This window comes from Oryza brachyantha, chromosome 7 (assembly GCF_000231095.2).
Source record: "Oryza brachyantha chromosome 7, ObraRS2, whole genome shotgun sequence".
In the NCBI taxonomy this organism is placed as follows: Eukaryota; Viridiplantae; Streptophyta; class Magnoliopsida; order Poales; family Poaceae; genus Oryza; species Oryza brachyantha.
Window position 1 is genome coordinate 17,047,083 of NC_023169.2, and position 24,110 is coordinate 17,071,192.

At 40.3% G+C, this 24,110-nt stretch overlaps 5 protein-coding genes across 6 annotated transcripts; 1 reads left to right on the forward strand and 4 right to left on the reverse strand.

Annotated features, from left to right (window-relative positions):
* The first annotated feature begins 967 nt into the window (after nt 1-967).
* LOC102703702 lies at nt 968-3,823 on the forward strand. 2 transcript variants are annotated; one of them, XM_006657948.3, is made up of 2 exons: nt 968-1,184; nt 2,532-3,823. In XM_006657948.3, exon 2 carries the CDS (start codon nt 2,542-2,544, stop codon nt 3,589-3,591), a length of 1,050 nt encoding a protein of 349 aa, XP_006658011.1. In that variant the 5' UTR covers nt 968-1,184; nt 2,532-2,541; the 3' UTR covers nt 3,592-3,823. The 2 variants fall into 2 exon arrangements, with proteins under 2 accessions (XP_006658011.1, XP_015694787.1); XM_015839301.2 differs by lacking the exon at nt 968-1,184 and adding an exon at nt 1,749-2,101.
* A 2,351-nt stretch (nt 3,824-6,174) lies between these two features.
* On the reverse strand, nt 6,175-6,871 carry LOC102703986 (dirigent protein 5-like). Its single transcript, XM_006657949.3, has one exon. The coding sequence runs from the start codon at nt 6,835-6,837 to the stop codon at nt 6,211-6,213; it is 627 nt and encodes a 208-aa protein (XP_006658012.1). The 5' UTR covers nt 6,838-6,871; the 3' UTR covers nt 6,175-6,210.
* A 3,285-nt stretch (nt 6,872-10,156) lies between these two features.
* On the reverse strand, nt 10,157-10,738 carry LOC102703510 (dirigent protein 5-like). Its single transcript, XM_006658810.1, has one exon. The coding sequence runs from the start codon at nt 10,736-10,738 to the stop codon at nt 10,157-10,159; it is 582 nt and encodes a 193-aa protein (XP_006658873.1).
* Nucleotides 10,739-12,309: 1,571 nt separating this feature from the next.
* On the reverse strand, nt 12,310-13,549 carry LOC102703795 (dirigent protein 5-like). The gene is made up of 3 exons (XM_006658811.2): nt 13,043-13,549; nt 12,773-12,803; nt 12,310-12,387 (listed from the first exon to the last, which is right to left on the reverse strand). The coding sequence occupies exons 1-3, from the start codon at nt 13,486-13,488 to the stop codon at nt 12,310-12,312; spliced, it is 555 nt and encodes a 184-aa protein (XP_006658874.2). The 5' UTR covers nt 13,489-13,549.
* Nucleotides 13,550-21,449: 7,900 nt separating this feature from the next.
* LOC102704076 (dirigent protein 5-like) lies at nt 21,450-22,397 on the reverse strand. The gene has a single exon (XM_006658812.2). It carries the CDS (start codon nt 22,337-22,339, stop codon nt 21,731-21,733), a length of 609 nt encoding a protein of 202 aa, XP_006658875.1. The 5' UTR covers nt 22,340-22,397; the 3' UTR covers nt 21,450-21,730.
* Between the last annotated feature and the right edge of the window lie 1,713 nt (nt 22,398-24,110).

The window sequence follows — 24,110 nt, forward strand, 5'->3', positions numbered from 1 at the left end:
TATATGGGCTCCAAGACAAAATATGTGTATGATATGTGGGACTATGTATTGATGTTTTGTAGATAACTATTATATGAATTAGCTATTAGATTGACTATAGATAAATTAAAGCTAGTAGTTAATTATACTTTTATTCTCTTATCTTGACCGCAACATAATATATACGCTTCTGAAAGAGAAGTGATGGACCATTTGTTTGGTAACTAAATCTCACCTCTTGCTTGCCCAACTCTTAGCCACGTGATTTACATATCACGTTCTTGCATAACTTTTTCTAAGACTACATTTTTGCATAACTAGCAGTAGCCGGTTTTTCTAGCTTATGGCTTTTAATTTATATAGTGGATACTACGTCTATATATTCTTAGAAGCTTAATGCTATTCTCTCCGTTCTGTGTTGTAAGATTTTTTTTTTACTTATATAGATTTATATGTGTTAATGAATCTAGACACATGTACAATATATATACTACATTTTATACCTGGATAAATCTAGGCAAACCTAAAAAGTATTATAATATAAAATTAAGAGAATATTTGGAAAGTTTCTAACTTGGGATGTTTAGCTGGGGAAAAGAAAAATTTTGAATGTCACATTAAACGTTTTGACCGGATGTCAGAAAGGGTTTTCGGACACGAATGAAAAAAAACGAATTTTACGGCTCGCGTTGAAACCGCGACACAAATCTTTTAAGCCTATTAAGCTATCATTAGCACATGTGGATTACTATAGCACTTGGCTAATCATGAACTAATTAGGCTCAAAAGATTCGTCTCACAATTTTTTCTATAACTATACGATTTATTTTTTGTTCCATCTATAGTGCTTCATCTAGTTATCCAAAAATTCGATGAGATGTTTTTAGGAAAAAAATTGAAATCTAAACATTTATTGGAGAAATCGTGCGAATTTCCCTTTAACTCAATTACGTGAGAGTCTCTCCCTAACCAGGGGGCTCTGTTGGCTATGGAGAGCCTGGGTTTGTTTGGTGTTTGCGTGAAGGCGTGAACCACAAAAGTCCACAGGAGGTGATGAGCCACCCATTTCCGCCTTCCATCCCCAAAACCTAGGGCTTGCTCCTCTCATCGCCGGTGAGCCCCCCCCCTCGCCGCCGGTGAGCGACTCCGGCCATCGTCAACCTCGCTCCTGCCCCGCCGACTGCCTCCCTCCTCGATCTCTTCTGGTAGGTCAAAGTTCCTGGACGGCGTCCCCGCTCCTCCAATTTCTCTCCCCCCCCCCCCTCTTGGTTTCTCTCTTTACTCCGATCTGTGCGGATATTGATACATGCGCTCCCCCTCATAAGACGGGCTTGATTCAGTAAGATTTGGGCGGGATCGTCGTTTTGCCAGATCTGTTTCCGCATGGGTTTGGGTGATCCGTGGCATGCCACTGAGCTGAGGCACTGGCTCTTGTTTGATCTGCTACATGTTAGGTTGTTTGTGTACATAGCTGTGCTTGTTGCATTCCATTTCTGAGCAAATTTCCATGGCCCGACGGTGTGGTGGCAGCCTGGCATACATGCGTATAAATTTGACCTGCATTACCAATGCATTATGTATGCTCGTATTTGCAAAGTTGGAAGAAACGCAATGTATTTGGCAAGCCCTAATCGCTAAATCAGCTGGGTTGGTTGCTGTGATTTATGCTTACATGCTTTATATTGTACTGAAGCTGTCTTTTAGTTTGGAAAAAAATGTCATGTTTTTTCCCACCGAAAATGGTGATTTTTTAATCACTCAAAATGGTGAAGTTTGAATCAATTTGTGGCATAGGAGAGCCCTTTGCCAACCTCCATCCATGTTTTAGCAAATCATTGTAGGAGGTCCTTTAAAAGAAAACATGGTAGGGCTAGGAGGACCAGGGTTGAAGTAAAAGCTACCGTTGTCTTCAATTCTTTCCTTGTGATGGTAACTTAGCATGTTCATAAATGATGGAATCCTTGACCCAGTTGCAGTATCGCTATCAATTGATTCTCTTCGATTAAAAAGTTATTTGTTGTTACTTGTTTCTCTTTTATTCTGGTAGGTCTGAGGAGTCCTGACATGCTCCATGAGGGCCACTGTTTTTCCCTTTAGCTCTTAGGGATGGCATTTTTAATGGGTAATGTAGATCACATCTAATGTGTTCCATTGATTCGATTATTTAAAATTCCTAGTGGTTGCCACTCATTTATTTATGTACCTATCCATCTGTGGTTGGATACTTGGATCCCATAATGTCTACCTGTGAGTTCTGTTGCCTTGGCTGCTTGTTAGCCATCTCTGTGGGCTTATCGCTTAAATCATGTTCCATATTAAACTTTCCTCCCCTGCCAATGCAATGGAACAGCAAATGGTGATCCCAGTGCTAAAGGAAACTCTTGTGGCTTCTGTTTGAGAAACGATGAAATTGACCAGATATTAGAATCAGGAAGTATTTGACTTGGCCTAGGAAAAATCTTCTCTGCAGTTCCTTTTTTTCCCTTACAACATATCAGCTGTAACCGTACATCCACAATTCCATGCAAAATCACATGATGATGTTTTTCCAGGTTTGAAGAAATGGCAAGAAGTGCAAGGGCAAGGAGGCATGTGGCTCGTCAGCTCAGACCCGCCCCATATCCCATTCCTTCATACCGCTGGAAGGCAATGAAAGAATCGAACCGAAAGAAAGCTCTGCCTTCTATGCAGAAGATGGACTGGGAAGATGCTAACTGCTCTGTGTGCATGGAATACCCACATAATGCTGTTCTCCTCCTCTGTTCCTCACATGATAAAGGTTGTCGCCCTTACATGTGTGGAACTAGCTACCGCCACTCAAATTGTCTTGATCAGTTCAAGAAGGCCTACACCAAGGGGGCATTGCTTGAGGAACTTCCTGCTAACACTATTGGCACGAACTTGGACTCCGCACCATTGGCTGCAGGTGAAAAACCTGAGTCCGTTGATCTTGCATGTCCACTGTGTCGTGGTAAGGTGAAGGGGTGGACTATTGTAGAACCAGCTCGAAGTTATCTTAATGGGAAAAGGAGGACATGCATGCAGGATGGTTGCTCATTTCTAGGGACCTACAAGGAACTCCGCAAGCATGTGAAGTCTGAGCACCCTCTTGCAAAACCAAGGGAAGTGGATCCCATCCTTGAACAGAAGTGGAGATTGCTAGAGATTGAAAGAGAGAGGCAAGATGCGCTCAGTACGATAACATCAACAATGGGGAGGGCTATTGTTTTCGGCGATTATGTTCTGGACCTGGAGGATGACGATGACGATGATTTGGATGACACAGAAAGCAACGACGACGACAATGCCAACGGACATGGGACAGCAGATAACACTAGAAGGATGTTATTGTTTCTGATGCGTCAGGTCGCTCGGCATCACCACAACCAAAGGCTTCAGAATGCAAATGTTTCATCTGGTAGCGCAGAGGACAGTTATGCGGTGGGCGGTGTTGCAAATGGAACCGCACCTTACCCTTACACCTTGGAAGGAGACGAAGAGGATGGCTTGGTTGTGGCCGGAGGCGGAAGCACAGGTCTGATGAGTAGACCAGAGAGGCGGCGCCGGCGCCGCCGCAGACACCGCGAGAGGTTGTTCTTAGGTGCTAACTGAGAGTCTGGGACGGCAGGGGCTTTACCACCGGAGTAGTCAATTGCACAAACCGGTTCCCTGGTGCATAGCATTCATCGATTTCAACCTCAATTTACTTGTTCATGATCATGTATGTACCAAGTATAGCTGGCTTAACCTGTTAGCTCATTGTTTCACTTCAATGTATGCCAACCTCACATTCATTGTTGAAAAGGAAAATACCGCACCTATCTTGTGCGGTTTGTGTAGCCTTTATTTTCGAGTACTGTATTCTGAAGCTCTGCTAATCTTAATCCAGTACTGTTTTGGACTAAACATAGATTTGATTGAACGGGAACATAGATTTGATTACTAGAACAACAGAAGCACCAGCCAGATCATACAGTGACCTGACATCATGTTTTAATCAGAAAAAGTTAGTGGAAGGGCATGGAAGAGTACCCAGTCAGAACAGAGATATCAAAAATGATTACTGGTTCAGTTCATATTCCTAATAGTTTAATCAACATTCAACAGGTAATCAATGCAATTGAACACTTGAAAGCATTCAGTTGGAATTTGGCACTGACACAACCAAACTCAAGAATCCCATCTAATGAATTAGATGATACTTTGCGCTTTGCAGCTGGCATATCAATATATCATGAAGAATTGTCAAGTAAAAATTTGCTTGAAACTAATTATCCTAATGGTGCTTTATTTTGGCCTTTTTTACTTGTAAGATACTCTTCCAAGTGTCTTTTTGGTGAATCACGGAGCAAACTTGCTCGGTTTGCTTGTAAAATGTCTTTTGGTGAATCATGGAGCAAAGTTGCTCGTGCATACACTGTACATGTGTATGCCCCACTATAGTGCAGTTGCAGCCTTGTGGATATCTGCTTTATGTTCTGGTCAAGCTTAATTTAGACGATGTAAATCATGAGGATATCAGAAGTGTATATCCTTAATAGAGAAACTAAGGGATGCACAATCATTACTTAGTAATTGCCTTGACAAATGTTGCATTACTCCCTTCTGTCAAAGCGTATTTTGAAGGTAGGCGTGGTCCTTTAAAATGAGTACTTTTTTTGCTATAGGACACAAAGTTCGTGTAATTTGCTGGTGGAGATTGTGTAAAACATGATAAGGCTAGATGGCATTTAAAAAAAAAGGTAATTTACTAGAGGGCACTGTAGTCACTATTTTATTATTTTTAGGTTAATTAGAAAGAGAGAAACTGCATTAAAATGATGAATTCCCCCTTGTGCTAAAACATGTTACTTGGCTTGGTTTGATCAAACTAGATCATCTCTCCCGTGATCCTCTCAAAGCCCTAGAGCGACACATTTTGCAGCTTTTTAAAATTTTTGATTGCTTCCAGAATTTTTTAAATTTCCCTAAAAATTCAAAATATCCAAAATTTTGAATTTCACATTATGCAACTCGCAATCTCCCATCACCTCAAAATACGTACATAGTTACCATGTCATATTTCATATTCAATCCAGTGTGCCATGCATGTTAGAAGCTTGTAGTCCAAGGGGCGTTCTTGTCCTTTTGAAGAATTTTTTTCTGCAACTAGGCCAAAATATTTGTCCTATATTTCAGCAATTTTTAATGCAAACAATGCTTCAAACATAAAATCTTTGTGCAACAATAGGAAGGGAAATATTAATTAAGTTTTTTTACGAAGAAAGTGCAACTTTGACCATTGTTATTTTAAAAATCTGATGAATTAATTATGATATTACAAAAAACATTTTAAGGCAAAAATACACATGGATTTTTTCGGCATCCAATTTAAATATTTAAAAGGATGTTGCTCTTCAAAGTTTGGCTTGAAACATACCTGAAACGACATATATCAGTACATAAGAACTCGTAAAGCCAGCATCTTTATTGAATAAAATGAAGTTGTAACGGTACATTCTGCATACAGTTCTCGGAAATCGGAATAAGCGAATTGGATTTCTGATACATTTTTGCACATTCATCGGTGCATCCAAACCCGTCGTCAAGCAAACACATATCGGCATAGAAATGCCGAAAAAAAACAACAAACATCACATAAGGAATAAATCATGCATCACGTCCATACATGCACGTGTGTATATATATATATATATATATACATACATACATACAGAGAGAGAGGAGAATTAGATTCTACTATTAGGTGTCTACTCCCTTTACGACCATAATAAAAAACACGCTCATAACTGTTTCTCTGCTCCTACCTAACAGAAAGTACAGATGTTGTTAAATCTCATATGAATGATACAGTGTGTAGAATTTATACTTTCTCTTGGAATAGAGCAGAAATAATATATATATGAAGGTGTTTCTGTACCTTAGATGCAAAAGGAGTAACTACACCACACCTGATAGCATGACACATACACACATATATATATATATATATATATATATATATATATATATATATATATATATATATATATATATAACTTCCTCCGTTTTTCTTTATTCGATGCTAATTGACTCTTGCATTTATATTTTGACCATTCATCTTACTTAAAAAGTTTATATAATTATTAATTATTATAATAAAAATTTTAAATAAGATAAACGGTCAAAGGTTCATTCAAAGTCAATAGCGTCGAATAGAAACCGGAAAGAGTACCATGCATGCATCGATAATCAGACGTAGCATTCGTAGAGGTTGATGTCCATCTGCAGGCGGAAGTATTTGAAGCCCTCGATGGCGTCGGTGCGGATCGTGGCGACGCCGCGCGCCATGAAGAAGTCACCGGTGCCGCCGACGACGGAGATGTCCCTCGTCTTCTCGGCGAGAGGGTCGGCGCCGATGAGGTTGAGCGTGCCGCGATGCGCCGTGGAGTTGAACACGACGGAGAAGGCCAGCCACGCCGTGTAGTCCTCCTTGTTGTCGTACAGGTAGAGCCCCTGCGCGCGCACCGCCGTCTCCTCCAGCGCCGGCGGCAGCGCCTTCCCCTCCGTCACCGGGTCGTTGAACACCACCACCCTGCCGAAGAAGTAGCCGCTCTTCGACACGGCAGTGCTCAGCGCCGTCGGCTTGGTGACCGCCGCCGCCGTGGAGTTCGCCGTGCTGTTGCTGTAGTCGTAGAGGATGTCGTGGAGGTAGAGCCTCATCTTCTTGCACGGCTCGTCGTAGCTCCTGACGAACCTCTTGCTGCTCCGGCCATGGGCGGCGACGCTCGCCGAGCTGCTCAGGCTGAGCAGGAAGATGGCGGTGACGATCAGAGACGCCTTGGACCAAGTAACCCTCCGGCCATCATCCATTGTCATTTAGCTTAACTAACTTAACTTAGCACGTGTTGGTGTTGCTGCTATCTTAATTTGCTCGAAATGTGAATATCTGCCCTATTTATAGAGATGAGAGAAAGGAATATGCATGCATGTTGGATGCATACTTTCCCCAAATTACACGCAAAGGCTAATGCTACTGCTGCTGAGTTTTCCTTTGGCCTGTTGCCTGAATGCTCAGCTCCTGACACAAATGTCCTTCAGTAGTTCAGTGTACGAGTGGAGCTTGCTTGCGTTGCAAATGCTTCAAGGGAGGGTTACCAGATCCATCCCCTTTCAAAATGGTTTTGAATCTAAAAAAAAGGAAAAAAGAAATGATTACTGCCTCCGTCCCAATCTAATTATTGTACCATGAAAAACAAAAGAATATAACTGGTCATTATATAAGAGAAGAAAGTCTATTATATCTTGGTTAGAATGTGTACAATCATTCGATTCACACGCACATTACATGCTTACGTCAATTCATCAAAAATTGGAAATTTCAGTTTTGCATGCACCATATACAGGTTGGGATTCGTGATTCTCCAACTCTTTTAATGCGGATTAAATATATTTTTGGTCTTGGTACCTAAACTTTATATGATGATTAATTTATGATGAAACGAGTATTTGCAAACAGAAAATAATTTATGAATAAAAATTTATATTCGTGTTCTTAGTGATCTAAAAGCAGCCGCTGAAAAATGACCTAAATGAAAAAAAACTCCAAAACCAATTTTAAATTTAATGTTAAAAAAAAATCAAATTTTAGCTTATAAGCATAACCATAAGCGAAACGATGAGACCCAACAAATCTGAATATGAACTACGAAGTGTGCTTAGAATATTCTTTGAACAAGGATGTGTCAAATCATCTGAGGTAACTACATTTTAGGCCTGAGAGTATTTGACAAAGTTTGACTGCTAGCTACTCACTCCGTCCCGAAATAAGATCATTTTTTAGTTTTTTGATACAATGTTTTGACTCTTCGTCTTATTTAAAATTTTTTTGTTATTAATATTTTTATTCTTACTAGATGATAAAACATGAGTAATCCTTTATGCGTGACTAATTTTTTAAAGTTTTTATACAAAATTTTTAAATAAGACGAATGATTAAACGTTGGACACGGAAAAACGAAAAATGAAGTTATTATGGGACAGAGATAGTATTTTGTAGTGCCGGCCGTCACTTTGTTTCTTCTTAATGAAAAATTCAGCCTACGCACCAGAAGAAAGAACTAATATGAATATATGATCATCTCTAATGGTGGTTAATTATTGGGCTCGTCGTCCATGCATGTAGCATCTTTGGACGAGAAGTCATATGGGCTTAGGGAAACTTGTATAAGGAGACGAACGAATGCTACTGAACTTTTGCGATTGCAGTCTTCTCCGTAGCCAACCACCTTATTATATATAAACTTTAGCACACATAAATTAGCACAACAGATTTTTACATCCCTAATACAGGGACCTAGCTTAAGTTGCAACCACCATTATTTTTTTAAAAGAATATCTAGCTTAAGCTGCAACCACCACTATTTTTTTTAAAAAAATGACTTTATGAGTGTTTGCATTAATTAATTCCTCTAGTTAGAAAAGTGTCATCTTGGATGACATTGACAAGTCTTAAAATTGCGAATCTAATTTCTTTTGCAAAATATCTTAAAAACTAATAAATTTGTAATGTCATGAAAATATATTTTTTTAGGAAAAAAGTGTGCATATAATCACATGCCTCCAATTTAAAGAGTTTTTTTAACACGGTACAAATGTAGATACTCATATACACGTGTGCGCATTCATCCTTATAAGTACATATACCATATCTCTATGGTTACCTTTAAGAGACCAAACCAAGATATTTTGAGATTGATAAAGTCATATGTAAAACCCCCTCGATCCGCCAATTTTCCATCTATCGTTGAAAATTATTCTTAGTAAAACGCTTTGTTCAAAATTTTGGTTCTTGTGTACTACTACCTCCATTTCATATTGTAAGACTTTCTAGCCTTGTCTAAATTAATCAATTGATAAATATATATAATTTATATATATATATATCTAGATTTATTAGTATTTATATGTATCTAGGCATCTTGTGAAACGGAGGGAGTAGTTATCTAGCTCCAAGATCTCAAATAAATCAATCCTCGTGACTTAAAAATCTTGCCCAAAAAATCTCCTCCCCAAACAATATTCCTAGAAGTTGAATACAACTCGCTCTGCTAGAGTTATCGCAAAGCAACTCGCTGATAGATCGAGATGGTAAGTCTCTTCCAAATGGTTTAAAAGAACCCACACCTAGAGGTTTGAAAAATACTTAAAACAAATAATTTGCCAAATAAACTCAATCCTCCTTTGAAGCTCGCATGTTCGTATTTTCCACTGGCTCATGGAGTACGAAAGTACCCACCCCTATTGATGTTTGTTTCCTCATTCGTTTTTAGTCCAGCTTAAAGATGGCAAACAATTAGGGTTTTGTCCCTAGACCCAAGTCGTGCTTCCTGTAGATGGTTGTGTTAGCTATATTAAAGTTTCGTTATTGTTGATTCTGACTGAATTTTCCCACTCATGGATTACCCAACACTGCAACCCAACAAATTTAGAGCAATTTTATCATTTTTAAAAAAATACTGAGAGATAATATTTTCTAGTATAAAATGTGATACATTTAGTTACTTTATAAGTCGAGGTAACATAACTTTAAGTGTAAACTTTGGTATATATATATAAATATACTTTGTAAAGTAGCATTGTAGGAGTGTTCATCGTGTTACCGGGGGTACCAGCATCATTTTTCTTAGGGCTGGTAGTCTGGTACCGGCATTGCGATTCCGTGAGTGAAGAAGGTTCGCCATTCTCCTGCTACTCATCCTCCTGCTAGGGCAATGTCCGTACGGTGTTGCTAGGGCGGGGTGTGACATCATCCAAGATGTCTTGCTATCAACACGTACGTACTACATCCAAGTACGTCTAGCATTTGAAATGTACATACTTGTGGTCAACGGTTTTAAAGTTTGACTTAAATTGCATCGGGATATATATAACATGCTTCAGGAAAAAGACTGCATGATAAACGCTCACAAAGTCAACCGCATCTTTATTAAAATGAGATGGACATTAATTAATTGGACACACCATGCATTTTGCACATTTTCCTCTCCACGCATGCACACGACTCGATCGTCACGTAAAAAAAATTCAACGAAGAACATCTCAAGATTAAAATTGATAACAAACAAACAAACACACACAACACAATCATATTATTTTACACAACTCAATGCATGCATCGACAATCGATCTTTCAGGCTCAGGCGTCGTAGCATTCGTAGAGGCTGATGTCCATCTGCAGGCGGAAGTATTTGAGGCCCTCGACGGCGTCGCCGCGGAGCGTGGCGACGCCGCGCGCCATGAAGAAGTCGCCGGTGCCGCCCACGACGGAGATGTCCTTCGTCTCGACGTTGGGGTCGGCGCCCATGAGGCTGAGCGTGCCCTGCTGCGCCGTCGAGTTGAAGACGATGGAGAAGGCCATCCACGCGCCGAAGTCGTCCTTCCTGTCCAGAAAGTAGAGCCCCTGCGCGCGCACCGCCGTCTCCTCCAGCTCCGGCGGCAGCGCCTTCCCCTCCGTCATCGGGTCGTTGAACACCACCACCCGGCCGAAGAAGTAGCCGCTCTTCGACACGGTGGTGCTCAGCGCCGTCGGCTTGGTGACCGCCGCCGACGTGGAGTTGGACGTGCTGTTGCTGTAGTCGTAGATGATGTCGTGGAAGTAGAGCTTCATCTTCTTGCACGGCTCGCCGTAGCTCCGGCGGCCATGGGCGACGCTCGCCGCGCTCAGGCTGAGCAGGAAGACGGCGGCGCCGGTCAGAGACGCCTTGGACCAAGTTGCCATGTTTTCAGGCCTAGCTTGCAGTGTAGTGAGCTAAGCTCGTCAAGTGATGAGCTCGTGTAGCTGCAGGCTGTGAGATGTGTAGCTCGAGTTGTGCATGCATGGCTATTTATAGAGATGGAAAAGGGAATTAATTAATTTTACTTATATATACTTGTCACTACGTTCCAAAATGCCAAATTGTTTATTAATTAATTGCCCATTTCGGGTCGTTAGGATATAGTAAGATAAGTGAGACGTACGCAAGGAGAGTTGCAACACTGTTTGCCCTGTTGCTTCAATTTGCTAGATTCTTTTTTCCTTTTTTGAGACTTTTAGTTTGGTTGATTCTGACACTAATATATATATATATATACACACACACTTATGCTGCGTTCGTCGCCCCTATTAGATAACTTATCCGCTTGTTTTTCACGCACACGCTTCCTGAACTGCTAAACGATGTATTTTTGCAAAAATTTTCTATAGAAAAGTTATTTTAAAAATCATATTAATATATTATATATTTTTAATATATAATTAATAATTAATTAATCATGTACTAATCTATTACTACGTTTTCCGTGCCAGGGCAAGTTAACTTACCTCCTCCCAATGAACATGGCCTTAGAGGTAGTAATGGACCCAACCATTTTATCTGTAAAATTTAAGGACTAGATTTAAAATGAGTTGAAACTAAAATTGTATATAGTTTTGAGCTAAATTTTTTTAAGAAATAAATAGGATCGTCAAACAATCCAAGAAACCTAGCCCATTACCACTCCTATACAAACTGTGCATTATACTGTAGGGTTAACTAGACAAACAAAGCTAGCTCTAGCAGCTAGCTACTAGCTTTCACCACACAAATATAAATAAGCCATTTTTTTACAATTTCTTCATGATTATAGGGAACTTTAGAGTACTGTAATATTTCTACCTGTGGGTCCCAACAACCTCTCATTATTTAATTTTTACAATCTTTTACCTCAAAATCATCCTCCCACACTCTCGTGCGAATTTTTCTGTCATCCTTAGCTTTCCGAGAAAATACTACGGTCCTATATATTTACAGACAGAGGTAGTATACTAATTAAAATTAGCTAGCGTCTCTTAGCTTTACTGAATTGACCCTGCATGCATGTGTTGAGGACCTCCAAATTTGCATGCTTATATATGTATATATTTTGTAGAGGTCGAGGGAATATGAACTTACGTAGTTGCGTACATCTCTTCCAACAACATCATGCCTATATATTTCTATCTTCCATAGGGATGATTGAGATTTGCACGATCTATTTATATATATTTTTATATATAATGTTATTAACAAGACTCTAGACTTTTTCATTGGCAGCCTAGCTTGACTGGCCCAAATGTTTAAATAAATTTAGAGTAATTTTATCATTCTTAAAAAATACTGGGAGATATAATATTTTCTAGTGTAAAATGTGATACATTCAGTTACTTTATAAGTCAAGGCAACAGAATTTTATGTGTAAATTTTTGTGCATATATATATATATATATTTTATGTGTAAATTTTGTAAAGTAGCATTGTAGTAGTGTTCATCGTGTTACCGCGGGTTCTAGCATCATTGTTCTTGGGGCTGGTAGTCTGGTACCGGCATTGTTACTGCGGGTATAGCATCATTTTTCTTGGGGCTGGTAGTCTGCTACCGGCATTGCGATTCCGTGAGTGAAGAAGGTTCACCATTCTCCTCTGCTACTCATCCTCCTCCTAGGCAAAGTCCATACGGTGTTGCTAGGGCAGGGTGTGACATCATCCAAGATGTCTTGCTATTAACACGTACGTACGACATCCAAGTATGTCTAGCATGTGAAATGTACATACCTGTGTTCAATGGTTTTAAAGTTTGACTTAAATCGCATCGGGATATATATAACATGCTTCCAGGAAGAGACTGCATCATAAACGCTCACAAAGTCAACCGCATCTTTATTAAAATGAGATGGACATTGGACACCATACATTTTGCACATTTTCCTCTCGATGCATGAACACGACTCGATCGTCACGTAAAAAAAAGATTTAACGAAGAACATCCCAAGATTAAAATTGATAACAAACAAACAAACACACACAACACAATCATATTATTTGACGTGCCCATGCATGCATGCATGCACGCATCGATAATCGATCAGGCGTCGCAGCATTCGTAGAGGCTGATGTCCATCTGCAGGCGGAAGTATTTGAGGCCCTCGACGGCGTCGGTGCGGAGCGTGGCGACGCCGCGCGCCATGAAGAAGTCGCCGGTGCCGCCCACGACGGAGATGTCCCTCGTCTTCTCCGACATGAGGTCGGCGCCCATGAGGTTGAGCGTGCCCTGCTGCGCCGTCGAGTTGAAGACGATGGAGAAGGCGAGCCACGCGTTGGGCGCATCCTTCCGGTCGTAGAAGTAGAGCCCCTGCGCCCGGACCGCTGTCTCCTCCAGCGCCTTCCCCTCCGTCACCGGGTCGTTGAACACCACCACCCTGCCGAAGAAGTAGCCGCTCTTCGACACGGCGGTGCTCAGGGCCGTCGGCTTGGTGGCCGCCGCCGCCGTGGAGTTCGCCGTGCTGTTGCTGTAGTCGTAGAGGATGTCGTGGAGGTAGAGCCTCATCTTCTTGCACGGCTCGTCGTAGCTCCTGACGAGCCTCCTGCTGCTGCTGCTGCTCCGGCGGCCATGCGCGACGCCGCTCGCCGAGCAGCTCAGGCTGAGCAGGAAGATGGCGGCGATGATCAGAGACGCCTTGGACCAGGTAGCCATGGCCTGATTAGCTTAACTAGGTTAGCTTAGCTACTTAGCTAGTGTTTAATTATGGGTTTGCTGCTTGCGTGCTACTGTGATAGGGAGCTCGAGACTTGCATGCCTATTTATAGAGATATAGAATGGAGCACGCGTGCATCCGTGCCCGAAATGGGTCGATTCTCTTTGCTATATTGGATCCATTTTCATTGCTAGATGATATCTAACTCAATTCTTGCATGTCACCTAAATAGCTATAACAAATATTTAAGTTTAAATTCAACTTATACGAGTTATAACAAAAAAAAGACAAATTAAACTGAAATTAGTATGCGGGCAAAGTAAACTTAGTTATTTTTGTTATAATTTGTAGAAGTCGAATTTGAAATCGAATATTTATGGAGTGATATATTTCATATTTAATATATATTATAATTACTTTTAGATTATTCAGTAGTTAACACATAGAAATAACTGGGTACCAATAAAGCGATGAAAATGATTTTGGTGTATTATTATATGTCCCATGCATGGCCCAAAATTACACGCAAAGAGGCCAACGTGTGCCACTATGGTAACATTAGGTCATTCCCAACCCAATGACTAGGATGGTGTACATAACATTAAATAAGTTATCACATAGAATAAAAAATGACGTGTCAAGTGAATAAACGAGGAAAGAGAATGAAACCATGTCTTACATGAGACATGATTTATACACAACATCCAAGATATCATGTGAGATAAGTAGCATTAAATTGAAGTTAACCCACGGTTACTCGCGTTCGGCAAGCACCCATAAGTTAACCCCTTGTTTTCCACACGCACGCTTCATGAACTGTTAAATGGGGTATTTTTTAAAAAATATCTATAGAAAAGTTGTTTAAAAAATCATATTAATATATTTTATATTTTTTTAATAATTAATAATTAATTATATATACTAATCTATTACACCTTCATACGTTGTTTGGCCAAGCCAGCTTGAAAGTTGTACGTCGATGCTGACACAAATGTACGGTTATTACGTGCTTTATGATGGTGGAGCTATAGTTGTAAATGCTTCAGGTAAGGGTTACCAGAAAAGATGCATCTCTTTTCAAAAAGTTTGGGGGGGGGGGGGGGGGATAATTGCGTATTTTTTAAAAAAAAGTCAAACGACATATTTTCAAACAAAAAAATATGAAAAAAATTTATAGTTGTATTCTTAGCTATCTAAAAAGCCAAGGCTAAAAGAAAAACTTCAGTGAAAAATTAAAAAATCAACTCTAAATTTAAGGTTAAAAATTTAAATTTTGACTTATAAGTATAAGTAAAAGCGAAAAGATGGCATGTGTAAATTTATAAACACTGGTCATGAGTAGCTAGTGACGACTCTAGTGCAAACAAGTAGTATGAATCAAATAATATAAGGACTTATAACATGTGTATAGTATACTCACCCATATGTACATACACATATTCAACTCCTGTGGGTATATGTGAGGACTAAGTCGACAAATCTTGATATTGACGAATTCATTATAGATGCATCATTGTTGTGAATACATCATCTATCAAAAATAACTATTCATAAATCACTTTTACTGTTGATCAAACGTTTGATTTTTTGTTCTACTGTCAAACACACGCGGAATGCATGGAGGGTTGGAGAAGGAGGGCGTTTATGAGATTTTTAACTTGCGTGCATGTCTTCAGATTATCATCTAATAGCAGTGATTGAATTTGATGATGGAATTAAAATTTTCAAACATTTGATTACTAGGTAGACCCTTCATAAATATAAGCATATATGTCCGGATGAGCAGGTCCCACCAAAGAGCCTAATTAGGTGCAGTTCGTCTCATCTCCTTAATTTTACCGTCCAGCTTGTCAAATATCCTAATTAATTAACTGAAGCCCGATGAAAAAAATTAAGAATATTCATTAACACACATATACAGACATGAAATTTAATACTAAAACACACACACACACACTAGCCATTTGCCCATGCGTGCAACGGGAGAAGGTAATATTGTAGCTGCAATGGAAGAATCAAACATGTCACTTTGGAAAAAGCTCTTTGGAGAAAGAACACTTTGGAGCTGCCAACTACATATGTATAAAGTTCAGAACGATGGTTCAAGTTGTGAGAACTACTTGAAAAAAAATAATAAATACACTAAATTCTTGTGTAACTTGGTTGATGCTGTACTATCCAATATCCACAATACAGTACATGTATCTTCTTCAGTTTTGCAACTTCAATCATGCAAAATAAAGTACCACAGATGATAATTAAATTTCATGCAATTTTCCGCAGAACCATTCGAGCCACAAAGATAGGAAGCAAATTCAGCTAAATCTTGGAAGAGAAGAGGCAGAACAGAAGCATCCAAACACTAGCTAACACTATGATACAACTCGCTCGTGTAATTAAGCATTTAGAAAAAGAGATCTTCCGTAAAGTTTCGTCCTCAAAACGGTCACATTAATTCAGAAAATAATACTAATCACTCTTTGATGGAAGCAAACAACCTAGGGAAACACCAAAGTCACATATGGACCACAGAGGCACCTCCGATACGTTAGATTCCGTCTAAAGTTTAATCATGCATGTCAATAGATAGAGACATAATTAAATAAAGGCATACGTACTAAGTACGTGTTAATTCACATCAAACTGTAGGATTGTTGGAGCCTTTAATTAATCCTTTATCCATCATTTTTGCATCATCCTTGCAATCCAGAAAATTTTCACTGGTTCCCAGTACCTACCGGTGGTAATGGAACTAACTATTTTGCCTATAAAATTTAAGGACCAGGTTCTAAACGGGTTAGAAATAAAATTTATAGAGTTTTGAGCTAAAATCTTTTAAGAATTAAATAGGGTTGTGAACTAACCTAAGGGCCTTGGTCCATTAGAGCAAGTATAATAGCAAGCTATAAGCTGGCTAAATGCTTATGTGGAGGAGAGAGTGTAAGCGAGCTGTAAGCTTATAGGCAGCTTGGGCACAAGAACCAAGAAACTCTGTGAGAGTGATATGTGGGTCCTGCATTATAGCCAGCTTGTTGACTATATTATTAGCCTTACTCTTACCACTCCTACAAGTACCTATCTGGTCAAGAAAAACAAGGCATTATATATATATATATATAGCATGCGCGCCGGGGCTAAAAGTTGCCGATTTGAACCCTTTAATAGTTACAGAATGCATGCCGACACTCGCATGCATCCAGCCATCCATCCACAAAGGCAGATTCCAATAGTATCGTGCCTCTCACTGTCTCAGAACAGCACACTGAACATTAATTGGAGTAAAGGTCGGTTTTTGATCCTTTATGCTGCAATGTCTATATTATGCGTTGCTATGTCCTTTTTTATCAACATGTGCTTTCCTTTTTAAGGTATTAAAATAGAATCAGTTAGAATAGGTGCCAAATAGACTAGTCCTATTGATTTATATTACAATTGTATTTGATGTTAGGGGTTAGAGTTAGCATCGGATTCTATAATCTGAAAAACTTTACATATAGAGAGAGTTAGGTGCTATGTTGACTGGGGAGGAGTACCCATGAATCGGAGCCTCGGGGATTAGGATTGGATTGAACCATATTAGCAAATATTGTGTGTTCTTGTGTTAACGTATGGTGTATTTGAGTTGATCAATTTCTGACGAGATTGAAAAGTTAGTCATGGTTCCACTTTACTCTGATAACTTTTATAATAAAATCACTGCCTGGAGGGTTTTCACTCGAATTTTGTCATTGAATCCAGCTAGGAAAGTTAGGGACTTAGGGTTCAGGGTTGGGGTTAGGTGAGAGGAGGGCTAAGTGAGGGAGGAAACATGTTTCCCATGGCTTAGATGGATGGTCATGGGTGATGGACGGTAGACATAGGTAGGTGACAAGACGGCAACAACAACACCAAGAAACCGCAGGGATGAAGGTGATGAGGCGGTAATAACGCCATCGAAAAACCGTAGGAATGAAGGTGATGAGGCGGCAACAGTATCACCGAGAAACCGAGAAACCATGGAGACGAAGAATGACAATTTAATGGGGGTCGAATGGACAAAGGAAAAAAATAGATAAATATGCATAAGTGGCAATGATATCTCCCATGTCGAAAAAACCGCAAGTAAAAAAAAACAAGAGTAGAGTACCTTGCTGCCTGTCTCTCTAAGGATTTTTTATTTTATTTAATAAATAATTTATAAAACTATATTTTTATTGTTCACGGTCTGATCGTTCCCGGCCACACGCATCAGTTTTTTTATTTTCCTTGCAAGGGGCTAAACCGCAAAAATGCCACCGTGCCGATAACAACTGTCCCTTACGACCTCCTCGTCGTCTGCCACATCAGCTCTCGCACCCTTCTAGAGAGTTTTACATATTTTGTCCTCTAGAAAGGCGTGAGGAGGTTAGGTTCATAATTTTTTAAAAATAAAAATATAGTTTTATAAATTATTTATTAAATAAAATAAAAAAATTCCTCCCTAAGGAGATAGAGAGAGGGGGTAGGGGGAGGCCAGTGGAATGGGCAGAATATCGAAATGACGTTTTTGGATGCATTTAGTGTACAAGCAAGAATGGCGTCGGTCATCCTTTTGTTGTTTTGCCTCTTTTAGCTCCTATCAATTATGCTTTTTTTTATTGTAGTTAATGTGTGTAGCGCGAGATCATGCGCGTGAGGGCAGGAGTTAATCGCATGAATTAGCATACCAATGCAGAGATTAAACATGTGTAATAGTATTATGGTAAAAACTAATTAAAAAATATCTCTACTTGCACATGGAAAACCATATCCTACCTTTCACTTTGGTTTGCCGGCCGGCCTTTCTTCCCAATCTACTCCAACTGCTGCACTGGGCTACCCATTCTAACTTCACCTCATCTTTTGGCCGGTTTTTATTTATACTTATATGACAAAATTTGAATCGTCGAAATGAACGTTGGTACATTGGATTATTGAATTATACCAGCCTTTGGATCTTCTCTTTTGCCGGGCACAGGCCAAATTTTATTCAGAAGAAATTAAGGAAAACGGCAGTATAAATGACAGTGAGGCCGTCGTTGGTCCCCACAGTTAAGATAACTTAGCTCCCTCGTTTCCACGCGTACGTTTCCGAACTGCTAAACGGTGTATTTTTTACAAAATTTTATATAGAAAAAGTTTTTTTAAAAAATCATATTAATCTATTTTATATTTTTTAAATAATTAATAATTAATTAATTATATACTAATTTATTACTATATTTTCCGTACAGGTAAGTTAACTTATCTATCTCTCCACGCAGCCTGAGACTTGTCAAGTGACTCAAGTAGATGGAGAAAAAGTTCTCAAAAAAAAAAAGTAGATGGAGAAAAAACACTCTCGGCACAAAGTAGCATGATGGTACATGCATTCAGACAGCCCAATTTTAGTGGTGTCATGGGCCAAATCTCGGACTCTGGGTGACCAGCAATTCTTCCAGGGAACAAGTCCACTTATAGTCACTCAAGTTAGACCACAATCTAAAATTCATCCTGAAACGGCAATACCAGATATGGGCCGTCCCCCAGTTAACAAAATCAATTCAAATCCGTTCCCAAGGCAGTATCGTAGGCGGTTTCTGTTGATGTGGCTTGTTGACCAGCCCACATGGTCCATTGACTTTGATTTTTATTGCTGATTGGACCCAATCATGAGGGGGAAGGGAGTAAATACACAGGGCTATGATCCATGCGCTCGCCAGTCACTCTCCTTCTCCCACGGCAGGTGCTCGTCACCGTCCGCCGCCACCAACCGCCTCCTAGAGTCGTCCTCCCACTTCGATCGCGCATGCGCGGCGGCGCAGTCCGTGGTCAGCCACATCACCAAGGTCGTCACGTACCGCCTCAGCTTCCTCGACTCGCACCACTCGTTCTACAACAGTATGACGGGCTCTACGTCGACGGCGTCATAGACGCTCGCATCCGCCCAGCGCTCTGCACACTGAAGCAGAACCTATCGCTGCTCCTCTCCGTCCTCGTCGATCGCGCGCAGTTGGAGGTAGTGCGGGAGGTGATGAAGGCCTTATTCCAGTCGTTCTTGCTGGTCCATCTCATCGGGCGTTGGCGGTAGCGATCGATACTTCACAAATTAAAGGACAACCACGGCATGGTCGAGGATTCCCGGAGACTAAATCGCGCCTTCTGCACGCGCGGCGAGTGCCTGGTGAGTGGTGACCGAGGAGGTGGTCAACGGTGAGGTGGAGGCAGTGGAAAGCGTACGTCATGGCGCTCATAGGGCAAATGGCATAGCAGCATCGCGTGTGAGCTAAGGGCGTGAGCTTTGCCGCCAGAGGATGCCGGTGCCGACAACGACATGGCAGTGGAGCCGCATAGACCCGAACACGATCCTCCGCGTGCTCTGCCACCGTGATGACGAGGTGGCGAGCCACTACTTGAAGCGCACATTTCAGCTTCCCAAGAGGCAGTGACAAACTTCGTTTTGCAATGCAATTTCATGGCTGTGTTTTTCTTGTTGGAAGCAAATAAAGCTTAAATCATCCGAGGAAAAAACCTGATCCATCTTCAGTTGCAGGAGAATCGCTATCTGTGCATTTATCCCCAAGGGCCAGGTCCAACCAACAATAAAATGGAGTCAACACGCCATGTCAGCCGATCAACTAGCCACGTCAACACAAACCGCCTACGATACTGCCTTGGGACCGGATTCGAACTGGTTTTATCAATTGAGGGACGGCCCGCATCTGGTATTGTTCTTCCGGGATGAATTTTAGACTGTGGTCTAACTTGAGGGACTACAAGTGAACTTATTCATTCTTCCAGGCATCTTGTCAGAAGAATTCACATGGGCTTAAAGACAAAAAAAAAATGCAGAGCATAAAGAAATTTTTGAATGACCTTGAAATTTGAAGAACTTTTCATGCCAACATTATGAAGATATTTCTTTCTTAGTATCAGGTCATGCCTGGTTATTAAGATCGTTCTGCTAATTAGTTAATAGAATATGTGAAGAATGGTCTATATCTTCTCTTTGTGCGTCATACAGCAAAGTTGTTCGTCCATACAGTGTTAATAGATGACATCATTTAATTTTTGGCATTTGTTTAACCATTCATTTTATTTAATAAATTTATATGATTATTATTTAATTTAATTGTATTTATTACTAAATTTATTTTAATTATATTTGACAGTTTTACATATTTACATAAATTTTTTGGATAAGATAAATGGTCAAACGTGTGCCAAAAAATTAATAGTGTTATTTATTAAAATATGGAGGAGTATTATATATGGTTATTTTGAGACCGATCTAGACGTCTTCTTGTTATCTTATTCTATAGCCGTATTTTGAATTTGAACTAAATTTTAGAGTTCAATTGTTGGGGTTTCTATCTATTATGTTTCTCATAATTGGCTTTTAATCGCTAATAACATCAATATACAAGTTTAATTCATAATTTTTTTATTGCTTCGTTTAATTTTGCTTGGCTTATCAATGGTAGCTCAAACCATCATAGCGTGATTTATATCAAAAGAATTCTTGTACTCAAATTTAAATGTCGGTCCAATTTTAATAAACACTTCAAAAGACATGTTTTCAGAGAGCACTCACCGTCTTCTTGTTATAGGTTCACCTGTAGCTAAAATTTAAAATTTTAAAACTTAAATATAGAGTTGATTTTGGTTCCCTTGTTCTTAGATCCACCAATATAATAAGAGTTTTACTCTCATTGTTCCTTTTGTACCTCGAGGTACCAAATTGTTTTTTAGCATTAGATCTAGCTAAGTAGGATGTGCATTGTTGGATCCAACGATCAGAAATGATTTGGTATCGCGAGTTTCTGGTACCTCGAGGTACAAAAGGAAGGATGAGAGTAAAACTCATATAATAAATATGTGGTAAAAGTTTTACCCATAAATTATTTTTAGCTGTTTAATTTATTTTTCTACTATTTATGAAGGGTAGCTCATAACTCATAAAAACTCACAAAATTAACCGCGTCTTTATTGAATGAAATGAAACAGAGGTGTGATACATTTTGCACATTCCTCGTGCACACAATCGAACGTACTCGTCAAGCCAAGAAGTACGTCGAGATGTAAATTCAAAAATCAAAAATAAAAAGAGAGATACATTTTGCACACAAAGAGATCATGAAATTCAAAACACACCCAAAAAAAACATATTTAATTAGGAGACTCCACGATCCATGGCCGTCAAGAACGTACGTACGTAAGTGAAGTTTAATATTATATCTTACCATGCATGCACGCATGGATGCATCAGGCGTAGCATTCGTAGAGCTTGATGTCCATCTGCAGCCGGAAGTAGGACAGATCCGACGAGGCCTCGTCGGTGCGGAGCGTGGCGACGCCGCGCGCCATGAAGAAGTCGCCGGTGCCGCCCACGACGGAGACGTCCCTCGTCTTCTCCGACATGAGGTCGGCGCCCATGAGGTTGAGCGTGCCGTGGCGCCCCGTGGAGTTGAAGACGATGGAGAAGGCGAACCACGCGTTGGGCGCCTCCTTCTTGTCGTAGAGGTAGAGCCCCTGCGCGCGCACCGCCGTCTCCTCCAGCGCCGGCGGCAGCGCCTTCCCCTCCGTCACCGGATCGTTGAACACCACCACCTCGCCGAAGAAGTAGCCGCTCCTCGACACGGCGGTGCTCAGCGCCGTCGGCTTGGTGGCCGCCGCCGACGTGGAGTTGGACGTGCTGTTGCTGTAGTCGTAGATGATGTCGTGGAGGTAGAGCCTCATCTCCTTGCACGGCTCGCCGTAGCTGGACACGAAGCTCCTGCCGCGGCGGCCGCCATGCGCGCCGCTCGCCGAGCTCAGGCCGACCAGCACAACGGCTGCGGCCACGATCAGAGACGCCTTGGACCAAGTCGCCATCACGCCCTAATTAATTAGCTTCTCGCAGTGCAATTAATGTAGCTATAGCTAAGCTTAATGAGCCTGTGAGATGAGCGAGCTCGATCGAGATGAAGCTAAGCTGCAGCTGCGATGTGGAGCTCGAGTTGTGCATGGCTATTTATAGAGATCGATTGTGAAATGGGAATAATGCTGACCACCAGCAGCGGATCTAGAAAAAATATTTGAAGAGGCTAGACGATAGAGCGGCGGATCCAGAAAAAATATTTAGAGAGGCTAGACGATAGAGAAGTAAAAACTCATGAACGCTGATGTCTACTTCCAGTCCTTATTCTCTTCAGTAATAACAAAAATTTTCTTGATGTCTACTTCCATATCTTATTCTCTTCAATAATACCAAAAATTTTGTTAGCGGGCTAACGAGGGCTTCAATGGTGTCGATCAGGTAGGAGGGGCTAAAAACCCCCTAGCCCGGTGATAAATCCGCCCCTGCTGACCACTCTGTGACCTGGTGAATTGTTTATTGCCAAATTCCGAGTTGTTAGGATGAAAAGAGGAAGTGAGACGTACGCAAAGGGATACGACTGTTTCGATCTCCTTCTCCTGTTCTGCTTTGCTTGATTCTGACGCCGTAAATGTACTGTACATGTAGATTATATTATATATATTTTGTGAGCATGCAGGAGAGGCCCATACCATCAGCCCATATGCGCTGCAGATCGAGCATGATGATGCAGCAAATTTGGTTCAAAATTTTTGAAAATTTCAAACTCTAGGTATATATTCAGGATGATGCAGCAATAATATATATCCACGCCTTGCAACAGAACATCCCAAAATTAAAGTTACTTCACCATCCTGTGTATCACATACCTAGATAGCTAATTATATGTTTGGATAACACTTCTGTCGTACCTAGTGTCAAAATTTAAGCAAACGGGCATTTTAAGTTCAAAGTCAGTATAGACTTGTTTGAACAAGTTAGGAAACAAGCTAATGTTCATACCTAACAAGTTTCAAAATGTTTATAAACTTGAGCAAAGAGCTAGAAAAATAAAACGCCTTATATAATATGAAATTAACATGAAACGATGCTGTTAGACTGCCCATTTGCTCTCGTGCATGATTGAGATGCCTGTAGATTGCAATCCTTTTTCTTTACTTGAAAGCAATATTCCATTGGTAGTCATATTTCGATGCACAATAGCTCAGAGATATTATATAATAGTAAAAATATGTTGACAAAGTCGATCCTCAATATTGTTATTCTAGTTGCCATCCTCTTTTTTTCCAAAAAAAAAAGAGAAAGAGAAAAGGAAAAGAATAATGTTGTAAGCCGATGAAAACTGAGTTCCCAGCCCAATTTCAGTGTCATATATGACGGGCCAGATTTGGAACTCTATGGGCTTGTGGCATGCCAATCTGGCCTTGAATTCTGAAGAATTGTTGTTGGGTTTTGAGCACCGAGTCAGCAGAGTTTATGCAGAACTGTACAATGCAATTTGCCTCAAGTTTTCAATCTATCCATTTTACTCCCTTAAGTGTTAACTTTAGTTCAAATTTAGTTCAAACTTATCCTTAGACCACGAGCAAGTTCTAGTTTATCTATAGTCAATCTAATAATCAATTCATACAATAGTAACATACAAAACATCAATATATGGTCCCACATATCATACACATATTTTGTCTTGAAGCTCGTGTGCAGGTGGTTACAAATTAGTAGTCCACTTCTCTTCTCTCTCCCCTTTTATCTCTTTAAAATATGCTTATAGCTGGCTTATAGTCTACT